The 26,196-nt window shown below is 40.9% G+C and overlaps 1 protein-coding gene across 2 annotated transcripts in view; it reads right to left on the bottom strand.

Moving 5' to 3' along the window:
* The window catches only part of ABCG1 (ATP binding cassette subfamily G member 1), a 61,054-nt gene that overhangs the window by 24,638 nt on the left and 10,220 nt on the right, over nucleotides 1-26,196 (bottom strand). For both annotated transcript variants that reach the window (XM_037377553.1, XM_037377554.1), the window contains exon 3: nucleotides 42-159. In XM_037377553.1, coding sequence (XP_037233450.1) covers nucleotides 42-159 — 118 coding nt within the window. The remainder of the gene's footprint in view (nucleotides 1-41; nucleotides 160-26,196) is intronic.

Raw genomic sequence — 26,196 nt, 5'->3', positions numbered from 1 at the left:
TATGTGATTGTATCTTACTTGGGATTTTCATTGTTACTGACCTGTATCCTGCCAGAATGTTCATAAGCGTTGACTTCCCAGCTCCTGAAGGACCCATAATTGCAACAAGTTCTCCACTGCTGAACTTGCCTGAAATTCCTTTCAAAAGGGTCTTATAACCTGAAAGATGAAAGAAAAGTTCACTGAACCCTTCACAACTAGGCCTGGGGAGCAATGAAAGCTCATTTCCACTGAACAATGATGACAAATAAGCATTAGCAGGTACCTACTGGGAAGCTGACGCTGAGATCAGCACACTGCAGTAACTATCAAAAGCCAAATTCTGAGTGGGAGCAGCAGCCTCCTCCCACTACACTGCAAGTAGTATGGTGGGATTACAGGATCACACACTCCTGATTCTCTATAAGAAAATTTTCAAACAGGGCTAAGAAGCCTTCCTGCCATTTTCTAAGTGCCTTCTCAGAATATTTTACTAGGATGCTGGCATCTCCATTAAAATATCTTAATATTCCACAGCTAATGTAACTCCACTGCCTTGGAGCAGACTGCCCTGCAATCACTGCAGCTTCAGTGCCAAAACTCTGCCCTCGTCTCAAAACAACAACTTCTTGGACATAGTAGTCATGATCTCAAAGGCAAAGCCCTATGTTTTTGTTCCTTCCCCACTGAAAGATGTATGACAAGAAACACAGCAAAAGGAGACATGCAGGAAAAGACAAACCTGCTTCAATCTCTTACCGTAACAACTCTCTTATCAAAAGAACTCTAAAGGTTTGTCTAGACAGGGAGACTGGCCACAATAACTCTGTAAAAAATAATACCTACGGAAATACTTATTCCAGACTCTGAACGTGTAGGGTTTTTTTCTCATTTAGATTAATCCGCTTCAGAAGATCAGGCCACAATAACTATGCCCTCAGGCAAAGCTGTTCTAGAATAACCACAACACCAACTTCAAATTTCTCACCTTATTCCTGAGTAAATTACCTTTATCAGTAAACCTTAATGTAAATCCTAAACTCCATGTTACTCTAGGTGTAAGCACACTGGATTACAATGAGAATCCCAGATTTGGATTTAGTTATATCCATTTTATCCTGCATGATTCCCATTTTAAGGCAAAAGGACTGCGTGGGGAGGGTGGAGAGAGCCCTGACCAAGATTTAAACTTTTCAAGGTTTCTTTCCCTTTTACTTTTTTGCTTGCTTACTTTATTTTATTTACTAGCGCTGTTAGTTAAAACTTTTAATAATAACAAAAAAGTTAAGTAAGGTGTCAAAGAACAATCTCATATGTTGAAAATGTTTCTGTAATTAAATTACAACCAAAACAGTGTTGCAATTTGGCAATCCATTTTGCCACACTGGTGCATATGCAAGCAGCATTTATATGCCACGTGTAAACTACCCCAGCCCTGTGATTATCATTAGCATAGGCTGCAGCTGGAATGTTGAAATGCTGTAAAAAAATCACATTGTCTGCAAGCTCCTAGAAAATGAATGGTGGGTTATCTTCTGATTTCTCTTTCTTCCTAATTCTGTAATTTCTTGTTTTCCTTTCATCCCTGCTTAGCATTCTCTTTAAATTTTCTTCTTCACTCTAGTCTCAGTTCACACTCTTTCAATGCCAGAGAGCAAACTTCTGCACCAAATACATTAACGTCATGCTCCCACAGCATCTCCCAAATCCACAGCAAATACTATTCTCTGAGCATTCCCCAGCCCAGGAGCAAAGAGGTAGCCACACAACCTCTCTAGAAATATCTGACCCTACTGTTTGCACGGCAAATGTCTTAGAAAACATAACTGACCAAATGTATCAAAATAATAGTTTTCTCAAGTGCCTTTTTTAAACAGGCCAGTCATTTTTCACTAAAATCTTGTCCTGGACCTGAATGAAACAACTTCTTTGGAAGCGACAAAATACCACGGGTGTATTCACATTGTTTGTTTATGGCACAAGTCCCAAGAACAAAAGCAAAGACAATCTATCAAATGGAACAGCTATTTCAAAGGGAGAAATCTGTGGCACACTGACAAGATCGATGGTGGCACCTCAAGCCAGTGTCAACATCCAAACCAGCATTTGAAGGAAAAGTGCAAGGAAGAAATCAGACTTTTCAAACATAACAATATTTACTAAATGGGATCTATAGAGACAAAATCCTTCACACTGCCCCTTAAGAGTAATGAGAACCAGCTACCTCCCAAGCCTATTAAATTTTTAAAGCACTGAAACATCAGGCTATACCACCAATTATTTGTATTATGCACCCACCCACTACACACACAAGTTAGACGCAGCTAGGAAACTCCTTCTCACACTGGTCAAAAGCTGGCCAAGTTGGCCTGTCATTAACTTCCACTAGGACAGGATTTCTTTCACCAGGTCCCACATGTAGTACACAGGGTAAAGTACTTGTCAGTGACTGTTCCTATTCCCTGTCTGTCCTGCAAAGCAGTTCAATGTGACAGAACATCACATGGCAACTCCATTACAACAATTTCTATTGTTACCCAGATTTCCAGGGTAAAGGGTTCTTATCAGAGTTTTGTAGCAGTCAGCTCATCATGAGTTTCAAGATCAGGACAGTAAATATTGTACAAACTTACAGGAGTGCATAAAGAACGTGTACTGCCATGAATACTGAGGAAGGTACAACCAAAAATACACACTCATTGTCTGAAAACATGTATCAGTATACATACCGTTACCTAAAACTGAAGCCTTTCCTCTCACTACATGACTGTGAGATTTAACATTACTTCCATTAGTCACTTTTCCAAATGTAATTTCACAAATGATAATCAGTTTACCTTTAATTGCAGTATCTGCTCCCTCATTAGCTGCAGTTGTTTCTGCCCCTCTGATAGATTTCCATTTTAAGTATCCTGTATGCAGTGTTACATCAGAGCACAATGTATCGCTGCAACTCATTTGCAAAACCGTAGAGGAACATAATTTAAGAAGAAATAGAAAAAAACTATGAATTTTAGATCAGGATCCCAATCACTGGCGGTTTGTGTTGCTACAATCTTAAAACCATCTCTTCTTTTGACTGGAAGTACATAAGAAGCCCTTCTATTACAAAGGTTAATTTAGCAAACCCACAAAAAGATTTGACACTGTAGCAGTAGCATGGTGCCCACTATAATCCTTTTTAAGGAATTAAAAGTCCGTAAGTAACTCCAGTCTTCACTTTCAGAATATTGAGGCTAATCTTTAACTGAATCAGTTGACCTAAAACTTCTATATTGGGCCACATGTCTTTCATGAGAAACAGATTACCTATTTGGAGGGGACTGTATCCTTACAGTACAGGGACTGTTTCATATCCGTCTGCTGTGTATTAGGAATTTCTGACCACCTTCAATTCTGGTTTATCTGACCCACCTCATTTTCCTCAGGCCACAGGTTCATGATTCATGCAGCAAGGAGTTTTGGTCCCCCGGAGTTTAATGAAAGGCTGAACCTCAGAGAACTCACCCCAAGACGGATGCATATGATGGGCCATTCAGTTTGAGCACCACAGCAGCTGTGCCCATTTGGAATGGACTTAAATCAACACCAAGTCTAGCATTGCGATTTTGAGATGTTTCTCTTTAAACTGTTTTGATTGCCAATGAAAAATAAGTTGGATTGTTTCCGTTTTCCAGTGTCCCCTCCTGGAGTTACTGCAACGTCACCCTTAAAAATACATCTAGGAGCTGATGCCCCTAAATTTGGAATCCAAATACCGGTTTTCAAAAACTACTTATTTATGAATTTATCAACAGGACATTAATACATCGTCACCAACCAGAACAAGCACTCAGCAACTTTCTCATTCCAATCCACTAAAAATAGAACACAAAAAGTAAGAAATCGAAACTGAAAAAGAAAACTCAAGTAATGCAAATTTTTTTTGTCTTTATTTCACCCCACATTACATTTCAGAATTCAACTGCTTGTCCCGAGAAGCGAAATGTGTTTTGTTTTTCCATGTTAGGATCTCCCATGGAAAGTAAATTCCAGGCACAGTGATATTAGACCAGACTCACAACCAGAAACACATGACTGGCCTGAACACAGATGCCCATTCAAGACGTGGATTTCCCTGAATACCTGGCTGCAGTCCAAAGCTCACAGCAGCCCCTTGTTTCATGAGCTGGTAGAGGGTGACCTCTTGTCTTTGATGAAGATGCTAAGGGAGCTCTTGTTGCTCAAGTCACCAAAATTTTTGCTAATGGATTCAGCAAGGGAGAAACATGTTGATGGTTTTATTTGCTTCCTCGCGGATTTTACAAGGATTTCTGGGAAGATGTGGGTTTACCATTCTCAGAAAAATTGTATTTAATCTGGAAAGAAGCAGAACACCCCTTCCTCATACTTAGGGTAGGAGTGCATACTTCAGAATGTGTCTGAACAGGCACCAAAAAATCCAAACCAAATCTCACTCCTACCCTTACAGTGAATTTCTTCAGGTAAATACTTGTTTGTGACTAAAATGCTTCAATCATTTGCATTTCATTGCTGGTAATACACTCATTTGTTACTCAGAGAAATGTCACACAGACTCCTAGAAGTTTCTAGGTGGTGTAGCCTAATTCTGCACCCATCAATAGGCACCATGAGCCAGTGTCAGGTCCAGGGTTAGCACAGCAGGCTTTCCCTGCTCGCTACAACTGGAGCAGGATTTGCCCTTCCCAATATATCTGAACTGTTTCATCACAAGCTCTTCTGAAGGAAGGAAATAACTGCAAGTACCACTGGCCTGAAATTGCTCAAAAGTTTCTCAGAAACTTCACTATAGCAAATAGTAATATCAGAAATTTCAATTCAAACACCACAAAATAAGCAGCATTTGGCACTTCAGTGTCGAAACCAAAGACATTACAATCTGCTCTTTCCACACCCTTTACCTGCAGCCAGGTAGAAGTGCACAATTTCCTTATTAAAAAAAAATGTACACAAGGACTGTACTTCTGTGTCTTTTTGTGGTGCTTTTTTAATTGTTAAATCACAATGAGAAACCACAGCAATTTCTTGGCACTGTATACTGACCCTGTTCCATTAAAGAAACACCATTACATTTCCTATTCTGGAATTTATGGGTTTATCCCTTATTTCCTCTTGCTTCAATCAAAAAAAAAAATATGCCAAAGTCCAGGGGATTCTCCAACACAAAACCTGAACAAGGGAAAGTGGAATAAAGACGTCACATCCACATCTTTCCCCTTGAGGCAGGAGTAGGGAGTCCTTCTATTATGGAAAAATTCTCTTGGCAAATTCATGGCTTTGCTGCTGCCCCTGAGACCCACCATATGCACACCTTGATGGCTACAGACCATTCCCTGGACTACCTACTGTGCAAGAACACAAGTATGGGAAAAACAGTCTAATCTGGTCACATATCACATTAAAGGGAAAGTTAGTGACTTATGCATGAGAGAAAGAGCTTGCAAAGTCCATCCAGACATGGAAAACATCCTCATGATACCTGGCAGATATTTCATTTGTAGACATTTTAGATTTGTATCAGAAAACTGAACAGCTGGGGAATGCTGGCACAAACTCTGCAGAGAAGCACAAGATGAGAAACATACACACACACAGAGATAACAGGCCAAGGCCAGATTTATACTGAAGCATTTGTAGGAATTAGCTAGGAAACATATTTCTTTATAATTTTTACATCAGCAAAAAGCCTTTTTGATACACTTACATGTAAATATGCCAACAAAAAATCCTCTTGTCTGATCCTTCTCAATCTATTATCCTCTTTCTGCATCTCAGCCCTTGTGCTCCACTCCTAAGAAGCCACTGTCATAGCAAAACATCTACACGTTTACTGGTAGAGACTACTACAATCTGCTTCATCTGACAGTTTTAATTTTGTGGAGCAGGGGTAAGCAAGGAGTGGCAGCACAGAGATTTATGTGAAGTTCCTGCAGAAAGCCACCCTGTATCACCATCCCATGGAGTCTCCTCTCAGCCTCTTCATGCTTTACTGTCTCTGTCCCCACCTGCACAGAGTGAGCCCCTTCCTAAACCCCAGAAGCAAGTAGGCACTTATAGAAGACCAGTATGCACTTACAGAAGACCAGCAGGCTGGTGTTGCAGAGCACTGAAGGCAGGGACAGTAAATACCTAGCATTTACTGTGCTGCTTTCCAGTGCACAGTCATGACCACATTGTCTATTTGCACACAAAAAGTGGTGCAGGTTCCTCCTCTTGGCACATAAATAATTGTGCATGTAAATTAGTTCCTGATGATTTACAGTTTGATTTTACAACTCAGCAGTCACACAGCCATCCAGTTTGTGCATGTGAACATGACGGCTGTACATACGCCAGGAGATGCATGGAGTGACTACTAGCCATCGCAAGGTCATGGCCCAGTTTGTGGGTCTGGGCTATTCGGAGCATATAGTTTCAGAAGCAGCTTACAGCAATAGAAGATGATGTTCTTACAGAAGTGTGCAGTGGCCTTCTGCCCTCTCTCCAAGACACCTTCCCATCACCCTCCCTGAGCTGGCTTTCAAGTGCACCTACACAACCAGTGAGGACAGCAAGCCCATCTACCTGAAAACCGTTCCTGGGAAATTAAGAACAAAGAGTGCTTGTTTCCAGCTACATGGGCTGCAGGACCATCACTGCCAGGACAAGATGGCACAGTCTGCAAGCAGGGTGGGAAGGTGGGACAGCTCTTTTAGCAGCTGGGGACCTTCCAGCAGTTTGTTGGACCCAGGAATCTGTCTCTTGAGAAACCTTTTATTTTCCATTCTGAAACACAAACGCAACTTACAGTTACATGAAACTACCCCTTACACACAATTCATGCTGGGCCATTCAAACCATTTCGTTCCAAACTGGATTGCCTGTTTGCTTTGTTTTAGTGTAAGACAAAAATTAAAACACTTCCCAATGGTAAGATGAAGATACTTGGGGCTTTTCACATAAATCAAAGTTAGTTCAAAGCCAGGGTGTTTCTGTAAGTTGGCATACTGTCAGGGAGACGTTTTCCATATATTTCTAATTCTGCTGTTAACCAGCCAGGGTGCTGTGTGCCCCACTCACTGCATGAGCACAGAACACTTTCCTCTCAGTGGTATGGACAGGGTTCATTAATGCTTAGTTTACTAAGAATCTGTAAATTCTCAGATGAGAGGGATTATCTGTATCAGTTGATAATTATTTAAATAATTTGAGTTTTAAAAAAACTTCTGATGGGGATTATTTAAATGGACATTTCTTTCCCAGGCTCCTCACCGAGTTCAAACAGGCTTAAGTTAAAGTGAATTACAGATACTGATACCTGGGAAGAAAAAGCCATCTTCTAACTTCCAGAAAATGCACGGGACAGAAACAGCTTTCCTGACAGAGTGAAAAAATATACCGATTTAATAATAGGAACTTTCCTAATTGTACACTGGCCTGAATTGTACCTCCTCTATAAAGGCTGGGAGGCAGTCACACTAGAAACAGGAACATGTTTAAGGTAACTGTCTACCAAATAAAACCTTAACATAAACTCACAGATAATTGGTTCATTGCTTCCACCATCGTTTATGTATCACAAGTGAATAAACCTTTTTGTGAGCAGTTTTTCAACTTTAGCTTTAGAATCCACACATCCATACATTTCTATTCTATTCACATGTCTCTCAGGGACTTAGAACAATAGGATTTTCCATTGTCTAAGCTCTGAGCCCTGCTTTAGGACAATTAAGGGAATTTACAATTGTAATGTATTCTTGTACCTTGCCTCAGAGAAACGACCTTCATTATGTAAATGTCTATAAAACTGCATGCCAGGCACCAAAACAACAGGGCAGAAAAACTAAGTGAGTGCATGAAGTAACCAAATCAAACTCCTTGGCCTCAAAGTCCATTCCAACTCAGAAATGAGGAGTCCATGCCTCCCAACCTAAAAATATAGTAAGTCTTTCATGCTTTAACAAGAGAAAAAGAAAAAGAAAAAGGAAAAGATAAAAGAAAAAAAGAAGGAAAAAAAAAATCCCCTGGGCAGCAAAGCTCTTACTTTGCACTGGAATAAACTGCATTTCTTCATATAGCCCACACCCAGGCCTTCTTAAACATACTGCTCTTGATCTACAGATGATGCCTCACTCATGATCACTGGACAGATTATTCATAACTCAGATGGAAAGCTTGACTATGCTCACAGCAAGCCCTGTAGTATTCAATCTACCTAATTTCATACAACTAGAAGTTTGACGCTTAACCTAAACTGACTGTTTAGGACCCATAAATTACCAATAGAGAGAAAAAGGCACACCTAACAGGTAATTAATTCTACCTATCTTGCATTTCTATTCTGGGAAGGGATAAATAACCCTCTGGAAGTGCATCTTTCTCTTAACTATAATGGGAGTGGAAGACAATTTAGCTTAGACTAGACACCAAACCTCTAGATGCCGTGACCAATCTCATCCTTTGCCAACAAAATCATGGCTGATTTCAGTATCAGTCACAAATAAAACGGGTATCAAGAAATTTTCTGTGTTTTTAAAACGTCAGTTTGATCAAGATGCCTTGTTTGATTACATGATTACAGTAATAAAGCACACAAATTGCACAGTCAAAGTCTTCAAGTTGGATTGGCACTCCACATGCTCAGATGCTTCCTACAAACATATTAAGAAGAGCATCCTGTCTGTGTTCAGGATGTACAAATGTATCAAGATGTGGTTTTACTTCATTATTAGTATTTAACATTTACTTCTCACTCTGGTAACTGGGGACAGTTCAAAACTCTGTGATTTTTTTTGCTTCAAGCTATCTACTAGATCAAGAACACAGCACTGTATTGGTAGCACTTCGTTCAAACTTAACCAGAACATCTCAAAGCTTGAAAAATCCAAATGTGCTTTGGAAGATTACATGTTAATCAAAAGCAGTTTTTGAATTTTGTCTGCATGGGTGGCTAAGATTTTACTTCTATCAGCACACGTCCTTTACACCAAACTTATCAGCTAACTTCCGTCCATACCAAGTTAGCAAAAATAATACAGTAAACTGGAGCCTAAAGAGAGATCAAAAGCCCCCAAGCCAAGATTTATGTCATGAAATCCCTAGTTACTGTAGGCCATGTTGTATAATAGAAGAGAATGCATTCATGAGAAGATGGCAATTGAGTTCTAGCAAAGCGAGAATCTTAAACCACACTGCATATAAAGAATATGAAAAGTTCTTTTAATTTCATTGTTCTCTCAGATCCCTGGACTAAACTTATGAAAGACATTGGCTCTGACATTGTACAGTCAAACAAAAAAAGCCCTAAGTAAAGATTTCACTCCTCTGAAACTCTGAAATACGAGTTGTGTGCTCTTTCTCTATTATGCAGGCTGCTCATCGCATTATTTTAGTATCTGAATACTGCTTTTCTTCAGAATAACTGATTAGATACGTCAGCCTGTTAGGCTGCAAGCTCTGCACCCCCCTGATTTTGAGTCTGAAGGTTTACTAGACTATACAACGTCACTCACCTTGTCTGGCTGTATCACACCTCCTGGCCAGGCAATGTTTCTCTATAAACAAGAAGGGGTTTACGTACACAGAACCCATACCACCAAGTAACATGAGACTGAAGTGCCTGCAGGTGGACACAGAATTTACAGACTTTCTTGAAACATGCATTTCACCAGCAGGACAGGGAAGCAGAACTGGAGTCAGCAGCGTCATGGGCATGCCTCCTTGCTCCTGCAACTACTGATTACACCTCCACACCATGCTGTGAGATGAATGAGTTTTGTGCGAGCCCCCTTTAAGTTTACACTCTTCACAGCTACAACCAGGCAGAGTTGAAGTAATTAAGCAACCCACTGATGCAACCTGAGCCATTAACAGGCCTAGGTATCTACTTCTTGAAATATCTTTTTGTTAAAGAAATATCTTATATTGATTGATACTAGTCCCACTGACCTGCTGCTCTAAGCCTTTCCTTGTATTCACCTTTTGTATATAGCTCCCTTTATTCAGTCCTACAGCAAAGTTACAGCCTTCTACTGAGGTTTACAGGATGATTACAATTATATATGGGTCCTGCCTATTAATTTTAATCAGACACATCCATGGCAAGATTTGGTTCTTGTCAGTTTCTCTGCTGAATGTTTCTGCCCGAGAGAGTTAAAGCTGTTCATCTTCCATACGCATGCACATGAAGCCATATGCCTGCAACGGAGGATAGAGAATGACAACTAAATGGGTCAATGAACGAAAGTAACCTTCAAACATGAATGCAAATAAATCTGTACTTGCAGCAAGACCTGATGGCTTCAGAAGCAGTATTTACACGTTGAAACATTTGGAGATCTGGGGCATAGCTTGTACTTTGCCTGCACAGAAAATAGCTACCCTAATTTATCTTCAACCCTCAGGAAACATGAAAGAGGGGAAAAAAAAAAGTATAAATGACACACAGCTTCATCTTTCTTTTGAATCTAGTGGAAATGTCTTTTCAAAGCAATATCCATAGCCTAATCCTTGTTTGATAATTGCTTTTTGCTGCCATTTTTTAATTGCCTTTGTTTCTGTTACTTAAGAGCACAAGAAAGGTCTTTCCTGACAAAAGAAGAGCCAACACAATTTGAAATAAAAGACTGACACATTCCCTTGAATGACAAACTGAAGTCACGAGCCTGATACATACATTTAGAGATGAAAGCTGTTTACGTATACCAGTCAGGCAGAAAGCAATTTCTCATAACTGCAGTACCTTTCTATTTCAAAGTACAAATAGTATTATTCACAGTCTAACAAATACATAAAACCAGAACCCCTCCCAACAGCCCTTCCCTTTAAAAAAAAATCTTTTAAGTAGGAGATACTCAAAAAATAGCCAGCAGCTGTTAGGAACTGAACTGCCCCATCTGCCTTAGTTTTGAAGTGCAGATCCAGCTGGATCACTCTGCAACAGGGAGAGAGAAACCCTTCCTCCCTCAGGGAAGACTACTTCAGGTCTCCTGTGTTGATATTCTGAGTCTTCACCACATTCCTCCTCCCACCCTCTCGCCCCACCAACAAGCACGCACAGAGTAAGACAGCAGGAAGGAAAAAAGCAAAAGCAAAACTTGGGCTCTCTCACCTCCTACCTACCTGTGGAAGGGCTAGGGAGGAAAGCCCTGGGGCTTTCTTGGAGTTACAGCAGAAGCAGCTGAAGTTATGTAGCACATCTTTCCTCCAAGCTGGGCCTGATGGCAATAGGTAGTCTGAAGAGCTTGGTGTGTAAAGAAAATCTTTCCTTAATACTTCTGTGTACATCTTTATCATAAACTCTAGATTAAGCTGGAATGTGATGAAATGTCTCCTGCAAACTGCATAGGAAAAAACCATACCTCTGCCCAAACTATCAAAACCAAGAGCTGTTGCTGAAAACACATATTTCTGTGACAACTTACATGCTCACAAGACAACATTTTGTCCCTAGCCCTTACAGACATGAGAAGCCACATTTCTCGTATCCTGAAAAATGTTTTCAGTTCTGGACACTGCAATTTAAAAGCTGCTACAGTGTTTGACCTTTAAAAAAAAAAATCACAGTTCACAAGTCTGCTTCAATAACTCAAAATACTACATTTTACTCCAAACAAAATGCAGTTTTTCACAGCAGTCTTATTCAACTGCAATAGTGATGACATTTTGGTGCAGGAACTTTCTCTGAAGAACAGGCAACTTCTGAGCACCTTGGTCATCCAACCTTCTGAACTCCTTCTCCTGCATCTCCTCCTGAACATCCAACTCCTGCACATACTTCTCCTGCCTCTTCCACCCTCTCAAAAGCAATTCTGGGCTGCAAATTGCAAGAAGCACTTCCATCTCCTCACATTCCGATTGCTCCCATCCCATTCTCTCCCACAAGCAGGCTGAAGAACACTTGGAGCCAGGAGGACCCTCTGAAACACACTCAGAGGCAAGCAACAGAGGTGTTTTAAAAAGTAAATTTTAAACTCATGCATTGAGTCTTTAATTCTACTACATACACCCAGGAGCAGAGACGTGGATAGAAACTTCATCAACTGGCCGCCAAAACTGGAAGAGTTCTGTGAATGAGAACAGCAGTCACATGCAGAAGAATGAGTGGCTGAAGAAGCTCCTTCAGCAGGACATCTCTGTGGCCAGCCATATAGATGGCTGGAGCATATGTCCCGGGAGACTTATTTTCAGGAACAGCCATACCGATTCTGCACATTTCTCCTCAACACTCTCAAAGACTTTCATGAAACAGAAATACAGGACGATATATTTACTTTATTCTAGCACTAATCTAGTAACAGATATAACCTATGATCCTGAACATAAAAATAAAGAAAAACCTGAAGTGTGTGCAGAAATAAACCCTGGATTACCTCCAATTCTCGCGTTTTACTTAGAACAACTGTGTTTTTATCTCTCTTCTTGAATATTTACACTAATGAAGTTGCCCAAATTAAAATACTTTTTGTTGTCAGCAAACTAAATATAAAATCCTCTAAACACTACTGAACTAATTATCTTCTGTAGCATGTCAGTGCTGAATATGTTACAAACAAAACCCACTGCACAGGGCATTGCAGCTTCTGGAATGAAAATGAGTTAGCATGAGCGCCTTTCAGCAGTCTGATTTCTGCTTTTTTCGCAGTTCAGAACTGGAGAAGTTGGCAGCCTTGCAGGGGCATACATCCATTGAACTACCCTAAACTACTAAATTTCCATCCGTTTTAAAAAGCTCCAGCTGACCTACATCTTATATTATGGATTAACTGAAGCTTATAAAGTAGCATGAACAAAGATTGACTCTTGCTGCTAACCGTATATCCTAAGCACTTAAATGTTTTATCAATAATAGGTCCTGTGTAAAGATGAGTTTTCAAGACAAAAACTCTTGGACTCTTCATGCAGAAAATAGAAATAATTATTTGACAGATGCACTTGGATTGCAGTATGAATATCATCAAATCAATTAACTCTTATTTCACATAGTAAAATTGAAATGTACACTTTAAAATTATTTGAAGTTTAAAAAAAAGGCTAATGAACTTTAATTCATAATTTCAGGACATGCTCAAATAAGGCATCAGAGTCATTCAGCATTTGAAAATCCTGTCTCTTCTGAATTATCTACAGAATGATTAGTAAAGCAAGGGTGGGAAGCAATAACTCATTTCACAAAAGCATGACTTCCACCTCAGGTTTCCATTTTGTTCTTATTCTGAGGCAGAGAGAAAACTCAACTTTGAGATTTCGTGGTGGATTTTTTGTGTGGCTGTACTTTTTACAAACCAGTAACAAGTCATTCCAGAGGCCAGTGGAACACACCGAGATGAGAGTGAACCAAGTCTAAGTCCTTGAGTCAGATCAAGAACTCCATCTTGGGTCTCTTATATTTTCAAGTGTCCTGGTCATCAGCTCGACTGGGTTTTCTCTCTTCCTAACTAGAGTGTACTTGACCTAACAAATCTTCACGAAAATGTAGTCAGAAAAATACATGAAGAAACATCATGTTTCTATTCTGATGCACTACCATTTTCCAACAATGACAGGATACTGAAAATTTCCAGAGGGATTTTCATTATAGGCTCATCAGGAGACCCTCTGTGTTAACAGTCCTTTCTCTTACACTTCATCTCTGCATTGGTTCATTTCCCAGTAACACCTTTTGACACTTCCTATCCTTTTTTACAATAGGTTACTTAAACCTTCAATGAAAAGGTAAGGGGTGAGCTATGGACTAACATAATTAAGCTGGATGTCGGTTGACCCAAGTGCTCTATTGGGAGAGGAAAAATCCAGCAGTGAAAGCAGTTGCTTCCTCCACAAACTGGAAGGCCATCAAAAGAAATCAGCCATGTTAATGGCCTGAAGGCTCATGTATACCACTAGCAAGAGAGACTCACAAAAAGTCTTAGTCTTCTCACATCTTTCTAATTAGACATTCCTGTCTAATTACATCTGGGTTTTTTTTTCCATCCGTTTTTCATCCAAATTATATCTGTTTTTCAAAGTCAAGACAACATGTTTCCACTTTTTCCTGACCATCAACTAAACTGACAATGACATTTCAAAAAAATGCCAGTTGGATACATTACCAGAAAATTAAATTTGACTTGTCTCTTGAGGTTTCGTTATTCTCTTACTGCATGAGTTCTATATGACTGGTCTATCTATGCTTAACATAATTCTGTAAGTCATTTATCTATGCTACCTATTAACACACCAGTACACACAGGAGAGAAAGAGGATGTAAGAGTTCAGGCTGTTTACATGGTTTTCTTCACAAACACTGTCACTTCAAATGAAATAATGAAGGGACACAGAACAATATCCGTGTCACCTCAAAACATTTGCTTTGATCCAAAAAAACACAGGCACTCTCTGGACTCAGCTCCTGCAAATCACAATGGCACCACTGAAATCAATACAGCAGCACAGCTTTCTACTGGCTCAGGAGCTGACACAGGCTAAGGGATTCATGACAATCTAGACACACAGCAATACTGCAATATTCTAAGACTGGAAGGTGGAAACCTTCCATGTAGGAATAAATACTGATATATCAGGAACCCAAAATCTCAAGATGGGATTTATTTTAACCAGCTGCAAACACCTACAACGTAAACATTTGCATGTGAGCTATTCTACTGGCTGTCTGGGATGGAGTTAATTTTTCTTAGCAGCCCCTATGGTGCTGGTTTGGATTTGTGACTAAACAGTATCGATAACACACGGTGTGTGTTGGCTATCGCTGGGCTGTGCTTCACAAAGTCAAGGCCTTCTGTTTTTTAGAGTAGGCTGGGGTGTACAAGAAGCTGGGTGGGGACACAGCTGGGACAGCTGACCGAAGGGATATCCCATACTATATGATACTGTGATCAGCAATAACAGCGGAGGGAAAGGGGAAAGAAGGGGAGGATGCTTGAGGTTACAGTGTCTGCCTTCCCGAGTGACCCTTCCCACATGCTGAGGTCCTGCTTTTCAGAAAGTGGCTCAATGTCTGCCTGCTGATGGGCAGCAGTGAGTAAACTCGCTTTGCTTGTGCACACAGTTTAGCTTCACCTATCAAACTGCCCTGATCTCAATCCATGAGTTTTCAGCGTTTGCTCTTCTGACTCTGTCCCCTGTTCTGAGGGGGGACTGAGGGAATGGCTGCGCAGGTGCTCAGCTGCTGGCCAGGCTAACCCCACCACAGCTACTTCTCCTAGTAAATGTGGAGAGTCACTTGTTTGGTTCATTCTGGATGAAATACACTCCACTGACAGCCAGTGAAATCTTTTGTCTATGAAGAGAGCCTAGGTTGTATAACTTGGACAGACTCTTACACAGTAAAAACCTACATGGACTCAGATGAAACTATCAAGTGTGTCTCTCTGCCATGAGATGTTCAAGGGATAAATATGGTCTACTATCTATTAGGTGTAACTGCTCATGTAATCCACACTTTCAAAAATATCTGATATACCTAAGTATAACTTAAAATCCCACCGCGATGAGCAGCTTCATTGTACACAGTGACAAAGAAACTGCAGTCTGCTGGGCTGCAGAGTCCTTCAACAGGCAGTGTGTTCAGTGCCATACAGGAGATGCACAAGTTCAAAGTCTTCATGCAACTTTTTCTAAATGTACGTGACAGAACAAGGGATAGTAATGACAGTTGTAACCTGTGTGCAAGTGGAAAAATAAGCACATCTCTAATACTGCTAGTTTTCATTTCAGTGCTCGTTAGATGTTTTTGAACATTATGTGCAAGTGGTGAACGCACCACCTGAGTCTTTTTTTGTCTTTGTGCCAACAGATGAGATTACATTGTGCTGACAGGGGCTGCAACAACCTGGCTAATGGCACAAGTTCAGAACATTGCTCTGTCATCAGATCATAACATTTTCAAAGTATTACTATCGCATAAATTTCTGTATGTATGTGTCAAAACCAAGTCACCACTTCACTTCTAATGAAGACCTGAGTCAAACTCAAGCTCTGCTATATGCTCCCAACAGACAAGTTGCCACTTATGTATTTGTAGTATTTGTAAGAGTTCTTGTGTGTTTTACAGTTGATACCACTGTTAGCACAGTGGCCTCCACATGCCCCAGTCAGACTCATGTTCCCATGGTCTTAAGTCAACTGACATCAAATATTAAGATCAAGATCTTGGAGCAGGGACAGAATCTGATCTACTCTATCCTTCTCTCCCACACTCTCCATTTATTTGCTGATGATAAAACTGTCCCAATACAATTAAAGGGTTTGCTACAGTATGTTTTCCTACAGGAACCCACAGCACTGATCTAAGACCTTTCTATGTCAGTAAAGTGAAGGTCACACCAGGATTAATTCCACATAGAGGGTAAACTCCAAACTTAATCAAACCCAGTTTGGCTTTGCCCACAAAAAACCCAACATCTGTTATGTTAGAAGAATGCTTGGGGTCACTGCTCAAGACATGCTCCTCTGGAAGGATGTTTGCTGAATCTAAACTAGAAAGTTATTTCAGAGCTGATGCAGAACCAAAATCAGAAAATCAAGTGTGAGTCCCAACGTATATAATGGGACGTGTGAATTGTTTAGCAACAGTCCCAGCTGCAGCATCTCCACATATTTGAACTATCTTGGTCATTTTCTGCAGTAAGGCAGAGCAACTACTGGGTGACAAGAGTCCATGTTCAGATGAAGGACCTTTTCCAGCAACTGAGAAGAATTCCCAGCTCCCTCGCATTCCCTCTCCATCCAGCTTATCTGAAGCACAGCTCCAAGTGTCTGATAAAATCTGCCTATGCCTGTAATAAAACAGTGTGAATGACTCAAAACTAGCAGACCCTCTCCTCAGGGTCTTACCCACTGAATTTCAGTGGAGCTGTGCTGTCCCTGCCCCAGCAGCCCACAGACAGGAAAGGCAAGGGTTACCCACAGGAATCATCCAAAAGTCAGTGGTTCAGACAGGCAGAAGTCTCTTTAAAGGCAATCCGCATAAGGAGAACATGCAACTGCCTTTGGGGAGGTTTACATCTGTCACTTTTTCCATCTTGCAAAGCCGCAAAGAAAATGGTGTAGGTGGACGGCTGAAGATTGCTCTTCTCAAAGGCTTCCTCCTGAAATGGGTGCCTACGCTCTAATACTGACTAAGCTGCAAGGCTTTGCTTCTGATCTAATTAGATAATGATACTGTGATACAAAAGAAGAGGTTAATCTTGACTATATCTTCAATCGCCTTTCCTTGTGTACAGTTGTAAACACCCTGGAAGCATTTGGAGCTACTTCTTTCTATGTGTTTTAGTGTCAGCACTGGCACGGAATGGGTAATTTGGGGAGCTGGGGAAGAAGAGACAGGAGAAACAGTCTTCTAAAATGCACTGGGCAATTCACACAAATCCCAAGGTGCATTAGTGCCAGGGCAGCTAGCAAAAACGATGGTGACAACAACGCAGCTCTTGCCACCCTTATCCCACTCCTCTCATCCCTGTGATGAAGAGACACAGAGCACTCCTGTTCATACCTCTGAGATATGTCAGGTGTAAGGGGTACACAGTGCGGATCCCCTGAAGGCTGACCACAACCAGACAATACCCTCACCAGCCCTTTCCCTTCTCCACTTCACAGATGCTCAGGTAAGGCAAATGCAGCAACAAGGGAACGTGGGCACCCACCATATGCACAGAGCTGTTTCTGGGAAGTGCCCTCCATTTGTGGATCCTGGGTGCTGTTACTTGCCTTGCCTGGTGCTGTCAAGGGACGTTTCTAGCTCCCAACAAAATCAGCCAGAAGAACATCTCTACCATATTCCTGTTCTTTGCACCACTCTCTCACTGGCTCTTGCAGATCAAAGCACATGTTCCTATTAGTTTACATAACACCTTGGTATTTTCCTTCTGCACCCCAAGATACACACTCCTTCCAGTTCTCTGTCACCAGCAAACCACCACTCGAACAAACAGAAGTAGCACACATTTATCTGGCATACAAACATAGACTTCTTTAAATCCAGCAGGAAAGTGAGTTGCAATAATGCTCAGCTAACAAAGAAGGAAATTCAGACAATGATGCTGGCAGTTATAAACAGGCAAAATTGCCCAAACATGTATGAACTGGACCCATCATTGATAAACACAAGAGCTCCAGCCCATTCTTTCTTACAACTTGTAAAGAAAACAAGAACAAGGCACAAGCAATCTGATTACAAGAGAAATGACTGAGAGTAGATACTCAACTTCTGTAATGCAATAGGCCCCTATTGAAAAGCATCAGCAAAATGCCGTCTTTTCTTTGTACCATTCTTTACACCACACGCATTCAGGTGGATAAAACAGCTTCCATTTTACAATAAATTTCCCTGCTATTTTACCTTGTTATGCTGTTAATCCAGTAGAAACAAACTTGAACCACTTCTAAGCAACGGATATTCTTTTGCTTTTCACTTAAAAATCAGGTTGTTACTGCTTTTCTATTATTATATCATCTTGTCACTACAATGGAGGAGGAATATACACCTCTATAAACTGTTACCTTCAAAATATTTGTTATATTGATATACAGCCAGTTTTTATACATAAGTAAATATACCTGAGTGTATGGGCGTATGTGCATACACACACATACGTCTATGAAAACAGAGATAATATATACATATACACTTACACACATTTACACATATTTATATGAATATATTAGATGTACCTGTATATATTGAACATATTTTTATATATATATAAAGACAACACACATACAATATACTCATAGATTACTAAAAAGAGAATTTAGACATCTTGTAAGAAGCAATACATTACTCTCCACCCTGAAAGGGGGCCTCTGATGCTTTGCAACATGCCTATACTGGATGTTGTCTGCTGCACATTTCCACTACCAAATAAACAACCCTTGCACTCCCATTTGTAATACTGATGATCAGGACAGAGTCAGAACCCAAGTCAGGACAAGTTTTCTTGTTAAAAATGGGTGATGGGAGGGAGAGGGCAAAAGATGGCCTTTGCTTTATTACCCTGGTAGTCAGAAGTCTAATTTGGCCCAAACAGTGTATTTAGCTGACATTCAACACTGACGTCTCCCATGAACTGTATTTGCTTCTGTATTTTTTTAGAACACAGTTTTAGCAGTAAACTATACTAATGAGTGAAAAACTATCTTTTACGTATTGGGCCATACTCTTCCTTCAGCAAGCTTTATTCATTTCTATTAATTTATATCAGAGATGAATGTGGTCCAAAATGTTCTATCATAAGATAATGCTTTTAACAGACTGTCAATACCTGCTCCTTGAGTAAACTCTATCCGTTATGCCATCGCAGCGATTTCAAGGTTCATTTGGCCCTGTATTTTTAAAGCAGTACAGTATGAATGCCTGAGATGAGTTGTAGGTCAGCTTTGAAGTTAGTTTTATTTATTGCAGAATATGGGTCACATTTTGCCCCAACTCACTTTGCTTGGGGGGGTTTATTTTTACTACCCGTCTGTAAGAATGAAATGCTGAGCATTAAAATGGTGCAGCCATGCCCTGTATGGGAAGGCCTGCTTTATTTTTATTTATTTGGCTGGTTTTATAATGTGTACATGGCATATTTAGAGTATATGGGATACAGGAGACTGATGGCAATACTTCTGTTTGGAGGCTAAAGAGTAAACATGTTAAGTCTTATTACGCGTACTCTGAAGTTTCACCTTTCTTTTGGTGTCCCCTGGTGTCATACTATTACTAGGCAAGACACAATCATTCCCTATGAACGCGCAGTCTTAGTAATCGCAGGGTTCATGGACTTGTGACAGCTTCAGGTAATGTATTTCTCCTTCAGGTTTACATTGTCTTTCACCTAGACAAGAACTCAAACAGTCAACCTTCTTCAGGAACGTCTGTCAAGCTCCTCTGACTGTGATACAGTGGCTCGTACACAGTCATAACTCAGCCTTTAAGACAGCAGAACCTGATTTACTATAATTACAAGTGGCAGCAGCTTCATTCCCTGTTTGCAGTTACAACTTTCCTGAAACTTTCACATGTGACGGTAAAAATGTGCCAGTGTGACTTCCACTGCAATGATGATTTACATCATGGGGAAACTTCCCATGGGCTTAAGCAAGTGACTGGCCAGCCACGTTATTTAATTCATTTTAAAATAGAAAGCTTAGAAAAATCAAATTGGCCACGAAGGTCTAAAAATGGTCTTTGCAGTGTTACACGATAAAAGGCCAGTCACACTGAACACGGAGACCAAGTCAAGGCTCAAAGAACCAACCCTCCTAACCTACTGAGTGCAAACAGAGCCCCCCGAATTGGCACTCTGAAGGCGCTCAAAAGTAAAGGACAGGAGTTCCTAGAAGAAAGCCCACCAAGATGTGTCAAGAGGGAAACACTTCCTGCAACAGTGCAAGCAAGAGGGAGCAATGACTTGCTGGGGAATAGGACTCACCATGTCATGCAGGGGGAACAGAAGTTTGGGATGGTGTAAAGCCAGCCATGGGGTGGCTATTGGAATTGCAGACAGTGAGAAACAGTCATCACAGGATTTTTAAGGGAATTCCCAAAGGAAGGGAAAGGGGTGGATCAAGGACTGAGGAGGATCAAGCCTGAGAAAATAGATGGAAAAGGGGATTAAAGGGGCCAGACACATGTGAACAGGCAGCTCGTCAGTACACCTGTCTGACCTATCCCTGCCCCTGATCACTGCAGTCCAACATGTGCTCCTGCTAAACACTATTCCCAACTATCTGCTGTGTGAGTGCACTCTCTACGGTGAGTCTGTATTCATCAACGCTAGCAAGTATCATGATGGACTCATCAATGAGTAGCAGAAGTCTGCACATCACCCGCTGGAGTGAGAGGTTGCAAACCTGAGGGCTTGTAGGTGCAGGCATCAACAGGAGGAGACCAGAGTCTGGGCCAGTGACTGGGTTGACAAGAGTGCGCAAAACCCACTGGTGGGGAGGTCTGCCTTGTGTGCGTCTGCAACCCAGAAGCAGCCAGCAGGGAGGAACAGCAGCAGTGGCAGTGAGGCTGGCGTAAGTGCTGTCTGTGTTTAGGCAGGTGCCAGAAGGGCATTTCTGTCTGTGCTGGTCTGTATGGCTGGCTGAGTATACTGCGTATATGCACATGTGTGTCTACTGGGAATATGCGTCCTGCCTCGTTACTAACTGGACCTGTACATACCGAACCAAGGCTGTCACTTACCAATTGAGCTGGGGCAGGAGGAACCCCCTCAGGTCCTGAAGCCCCACCAGACTTGGCTACTACCAATAGTCTTGTTTTACAATCACAATTAGAAACTCTTGCAAAGTTCTTGTGAAGAACTCGTAGTTCTGATTACAAAACAGATCTGACCCAACTGGTTTTCAGAAAGGTCTCTGATCCAGAACCTGCATGCTCAATATTTATTTACTGTCAATTTGCTCCTCGGGGGCAAATTCTCATTCAGGTAACTCTTAAGACCCAGGGTCAAAGCCAAAACCCAAGAGAGTAACTTCTAATGGCCTGATGTGTACAGATGCACCCCTTTGCATTTTTCCTTTCTTTCTGACACATTTCTCTGATGGCAGCAGATGACCTTCACTTCTCTGAGCAGAGAAGGAAGAGGAACTCAGTTCCAGCCAGCCACCCACAGGCTTCAGCTTTATAAGCCCCAAACAGTTACTTTAGACAGTCAGGCCTCAATATTCATATTCAATAAGCTGGCTGAAGTTCGTAGCTTTTTGACCCATTAAAAAGTTATTGCCCTTTCTCTTAATAGCAAATACTTACCTTCAATCCCCTTCCTTTTAATTGCTTATTCATTTACCAATTCTAGACCTGCCATGCTGGTGCTGTGAGCGTTTAATTTCAGAAGCACTATGGTAATTACTGGTTCATGTCCAAAAAACTTGTACTAGCCATGCTCTGTCAATGCAGCCTCATCCACTTGACGGCTCCCACATGCACAAAACAGATGCAACAGGGCAGAATTTAACTCCATTGCTTAACAAGAGTACTAAAACCTTCCAGTAGTTTCTGTTTGGGGTTTTTTTTGTCAAATTTCATATTAACTAGGTGCATCACTTCATTTGAAATTCCTTTCTTTTCTTGTCTGGCATAAAAGCCTGCCCTCTGAAGATCAGCAAGAGACAGAGCAGCGGTCTCATTCTCATTTACCCAAGAATCTGACCACTGCACATTCCATTTCTCCTCCCTCCTGCAGCAGATGTATTGCAATTATAAACAACATTTGTTATTATTCTAAACATGCAAAGCAGGAAGAAATATGATTCTTACACAAAAGATGTAGGCTGTAGATACTAGATGAGAGGCAGATGGTAAATTATCTTACAAAGCCAAGGTCTCTGCCATTTATTTTTCTTTGCAACAGATACGTAACAAAAAATGAACAAACAAGTGGTTAACTCAGTTTGACTATTATGTAATTCCAAGTACTCCTTTCTGGTAAGAATCTGAATGGCTTCATCCCTGTCCCCTCTGAAGAGAATTAACTCTTCAAAGGGCATCTGTTTCTCCCCCTGAAATCAGCAAAGTCTAAATGAACTGTAAATGAGAATACAAACCTAACAGTGATAAGAAAGTCCGATCAGGAAATGCAGTTACAGAAGTTCCCGCAGTGTGACTCAAGACATATTGCAGCATGCATCTCCAGCCACACCATTTCCTAGACAGAATTATTTTGTCCTCATTCCACAGACGCTCTAATCTTCTATACACTAATCCTTCTGTATTTTATACCACCTTACTTACATTCTGTATCAAATATTCATTCTAATATCTTCGTTTCTAAGGGACAAAGTATGCAAAGGCCAAATTAAACTCAAATGTCTGCACTAAAGCACATAATTCACAATGAAGCCATTTTCAAATATGTGAATCATCACCAATGGGATATTTCAACAGGCCTCCTGATAATTATTTCAGGAACAAATTAAATATGTAAGAACATCTACTTGTAGTAAGCTACTGAGATTCAAATAGTTGCTGAGAACAATCAAAATTTCTTGGCCTTCTATCTATGTGCTGTGACCCTTAACATATTTTGGGGATGAGCAAGTTAAAGAATTTCTTGAAAAGGGCAGTAATTATTCCATATATATTTTATTATATATTCTTTTCATGTATTTGAAAGTCGGTGAAAAAATGAGTATATCTGGATGGATATGGGGACCCTTGGTCTTTCCCTCTCCTAATCAATATAGGCTTTGAGATCAAGAAGATGCCTGCTACAGCTTGGTCCTGGGCTTCATGAGGAGGACTCTGCCAGTCCTTGGCACTAAAGCTGTGCTTGTAAGTTACCTTCATCTTAGAGAACTAAATTTGCTACATGGTACAGTCCAAGTAAGGGCTGGTGGTTTTGCTGTCCTCTGCACCAAGGTTGTTAAACAAAAACTGCTAGCTTCTAGGTTCAAAGCCAGCACTGTAGGCAGACAATCTAAACCACTAACATCTCAGCTTATTACTGTCCCAATGCTTTTGACAGAGGAAAAAAAGACAGATCTTGTGCCAAAGATTCTGATACAAGATTTACTAATATAAATTGCATGTGACGTCTTTTGGAGGAAACACTTAAAAAAAGAGGGCCATTTTGTCATCTTACATGGACCTACATCTTATATTAACAAGGTTTTTATTAAAGTTCTTCAATAAATGATTCAAATGAGAAGGTAGATGGCCAGTTCTCAAATAAATGAGAAAGCAGATAAAGCAACAGGAAACAGAGGAGTAGGAGTCAGTGGTCAATCAATGAAGAGATTGTACCCCTGAGTCTCAGGGAATTTTTATGGGGCTATATACTGTTCACCTTACTCATGAATGGTTTGGAAAAGGAGGTGAACAGCAAGGTGGCAGCATGAACACTAAAAGCCTGCTTAGGTTCAGAGAGCAAGTGAAGTATTTTACAAAAGAAAAATCCATTGAGAGCTAGTAAACACAAACATACTACACCTAGTTCAGGAAACCTCTGAGCCGCAAGCTGTGAGAACCCAGGGAAACACTACTACACACTCGTCTGCACTTGAACTCTTCCCCAACCATTCAGCTCTATCTCCTGCCAGAGAAGGGACACCAGGCCAGGTGGACCTTCTCTGACTTCATACAACAGCAAGCTGACCTAAACTCCCAGCTTACTCTTGTCAAAATCTCAGTCTTATGTTAGACATATACCCTTACACACCTCGAGAGTATGCAAGTGCTGTGGTTTGACCCCAGCCAGCAACTAAGCACCACGCGGCTGCTTGCTTACTCCCCCCTGCCCCTGGTAGGATCAGGAGAATTGGAAAAAGGTAAACCCATGTGTTGAGATAAGAACAGTTTAATATTTGAAATAAAGTAAAATATACTAGTAGTAATAACAATACTAATATTCATAACTGAAAGAGAGACACAGAGGAATAAAACTCAAGAAAACCCAGGTGATGCACAATACAGTTGATCACCACCCACTGACCGATGCCCAGCCAGTCCCCCAGCAGCCATCAGTCCCTCCTGGCCAAGTCCCCCCATTTAATATACTGGGCATGATGTTCTGTGGTATGGAATATCCCTTTGGCTAGTTCAGGTCAGCTGTCCTGGCTCTGCTTCTTCCCAGCTTCTTTTGCACCTCCTCACTGGCAGAGCATGGGACACTGAACAGTCCCAGACTTAGGGCAAGCACTACTGAGCAACAACTAAAAACACCAGTGTGTTATCAACATTATTCTCCTACTAAATTGAAAATGCAGCACTGTACCAGCTACTAGGAAGAAAATGAACTATCCCAGTCAAAAGGAGGACAGCAAAGTCACAGAGGTTCTGGGGATAAGGCATGGCCTTTTTGGCTAATACATTTAGGTTTTGCCTCAAGGACATTCATCTTGAGATTGAACACCCGCCCTCCAGTTTGCAAGACTTTAATTTTAAATCCAAATCAGTTCATTCCTGTGTGCTAAACTATCATGTAAATTTTACCAGGATTCTCCTTGCATGTTGTTTGGAGTAAGTCTCGAGAGGTTAGTTTTAATAGTAAGACCAAACACTGCTTTCTAATAAAGGATAAAGACAGCTATCAGTTTAATGAGTACAGTTGTGAATTATAGTGCAGATGAGTATTCCTTGTGAGGGTCTGCCACATTTTGAGTACTATCATATTCCCTGAACCCATCTTCCCAAAGTCAGCCAGTTTACCTACAAGAACAATGCTACAGGGAAGTGTGAATAAGTTCATTTTTTAGAGATTACTGTTGAACTCTTAGATACTAAATCCCCTGAGAACAAAAGACCTGCCTTAGTAAGCAGGTAAACTGAGACCCCATGGGCTTCCAAAAGGCACTTTCCAAAACAGCATGTAATTACGTAAGTAAAAATGGACTCTACCACCATTTTAACTTTTCAGCTAGCTTCTATTCTTGGTTGCCTTTGTGATTTCTTTTCTTTTACCAAAATTATGAAGAACCCTGATCAACCATCTGATGGCTGAAGCCTTCAACTGCAAAACGACTCTTGCTTCATCTTCCTTCAGATGTATCTTCAGACTACAGACCAAACTCTACTTGGAAATGTGAAAAAAGCACACCCATATGATGGTACATGCTGTCTCTACCTCCTCAACACCTCAAACAAGACATGACTGCGTACGGGCAGAGGACAGCAAAGCATTTTATCAAATCCCACTCAGTGTACAGAAAGTTGTAGCTCAGGGCTGGCAGGGTGAGTTACAGCCAGCCCCCAACACATGCTTACTGTGAGATGTCAACAGCAGAGACCATAGCTCAAACTCCCGACAACTCATCATCACTGCCATCATCACTTCTCTGGCATATAAATTCTGAAATGTTTTAATTGGTATCTCTCTAGAACTTCCCTCCTCAGCCAAAGTTTTCCAGAACAGCAACTAATAACACTTATGGCATTAAAATACTAGCTAGAGTGAAAAACAGCCAGGTCATTGTAATGTTTAATTTTAATAAACAATATGGCAAAGAGAAAGAAGAAAAGCATGTTCTACTCATACAAAGACTCAGTGACCAAAACTCACTAAGTTAAACTCAGACACATTTCCAAAAAACAGCTCCAGGTACAAAAACAAACCCAGAAGCAAACTCACAAAAGTAACAATGGGCTCCACATGGAGGAAAAGAAGTAATGCTGAAGTACGGTCATACTCAGCTGGGAAACAGTAGAACAAACAGACAAAGGGGCTGACCAAGGTTTGTCCCCAGTAACCTCTATTTTATACAACCCATGCGTGAGGACACTAGGAAGAGTTA

This window comes from Falco rusticolus, chromosome 2 (genome assembly GCF_015220075.1).
Source record: "Falco rusticolus isolate bFalRus1 chromosome 2, bFalRus1.pri, whole genome shotgun sequence".
NCBI lineage: Eukaryota > Metazoa > Chordata > Aves > Falconiformes > Falconidae > Falco > Falco rusticolus.
The sequence above is the reverse complement of the archived record's forward strand: the minus strand, read 5'-3'. Positions and strand labels throughout refer to the sequence as shown.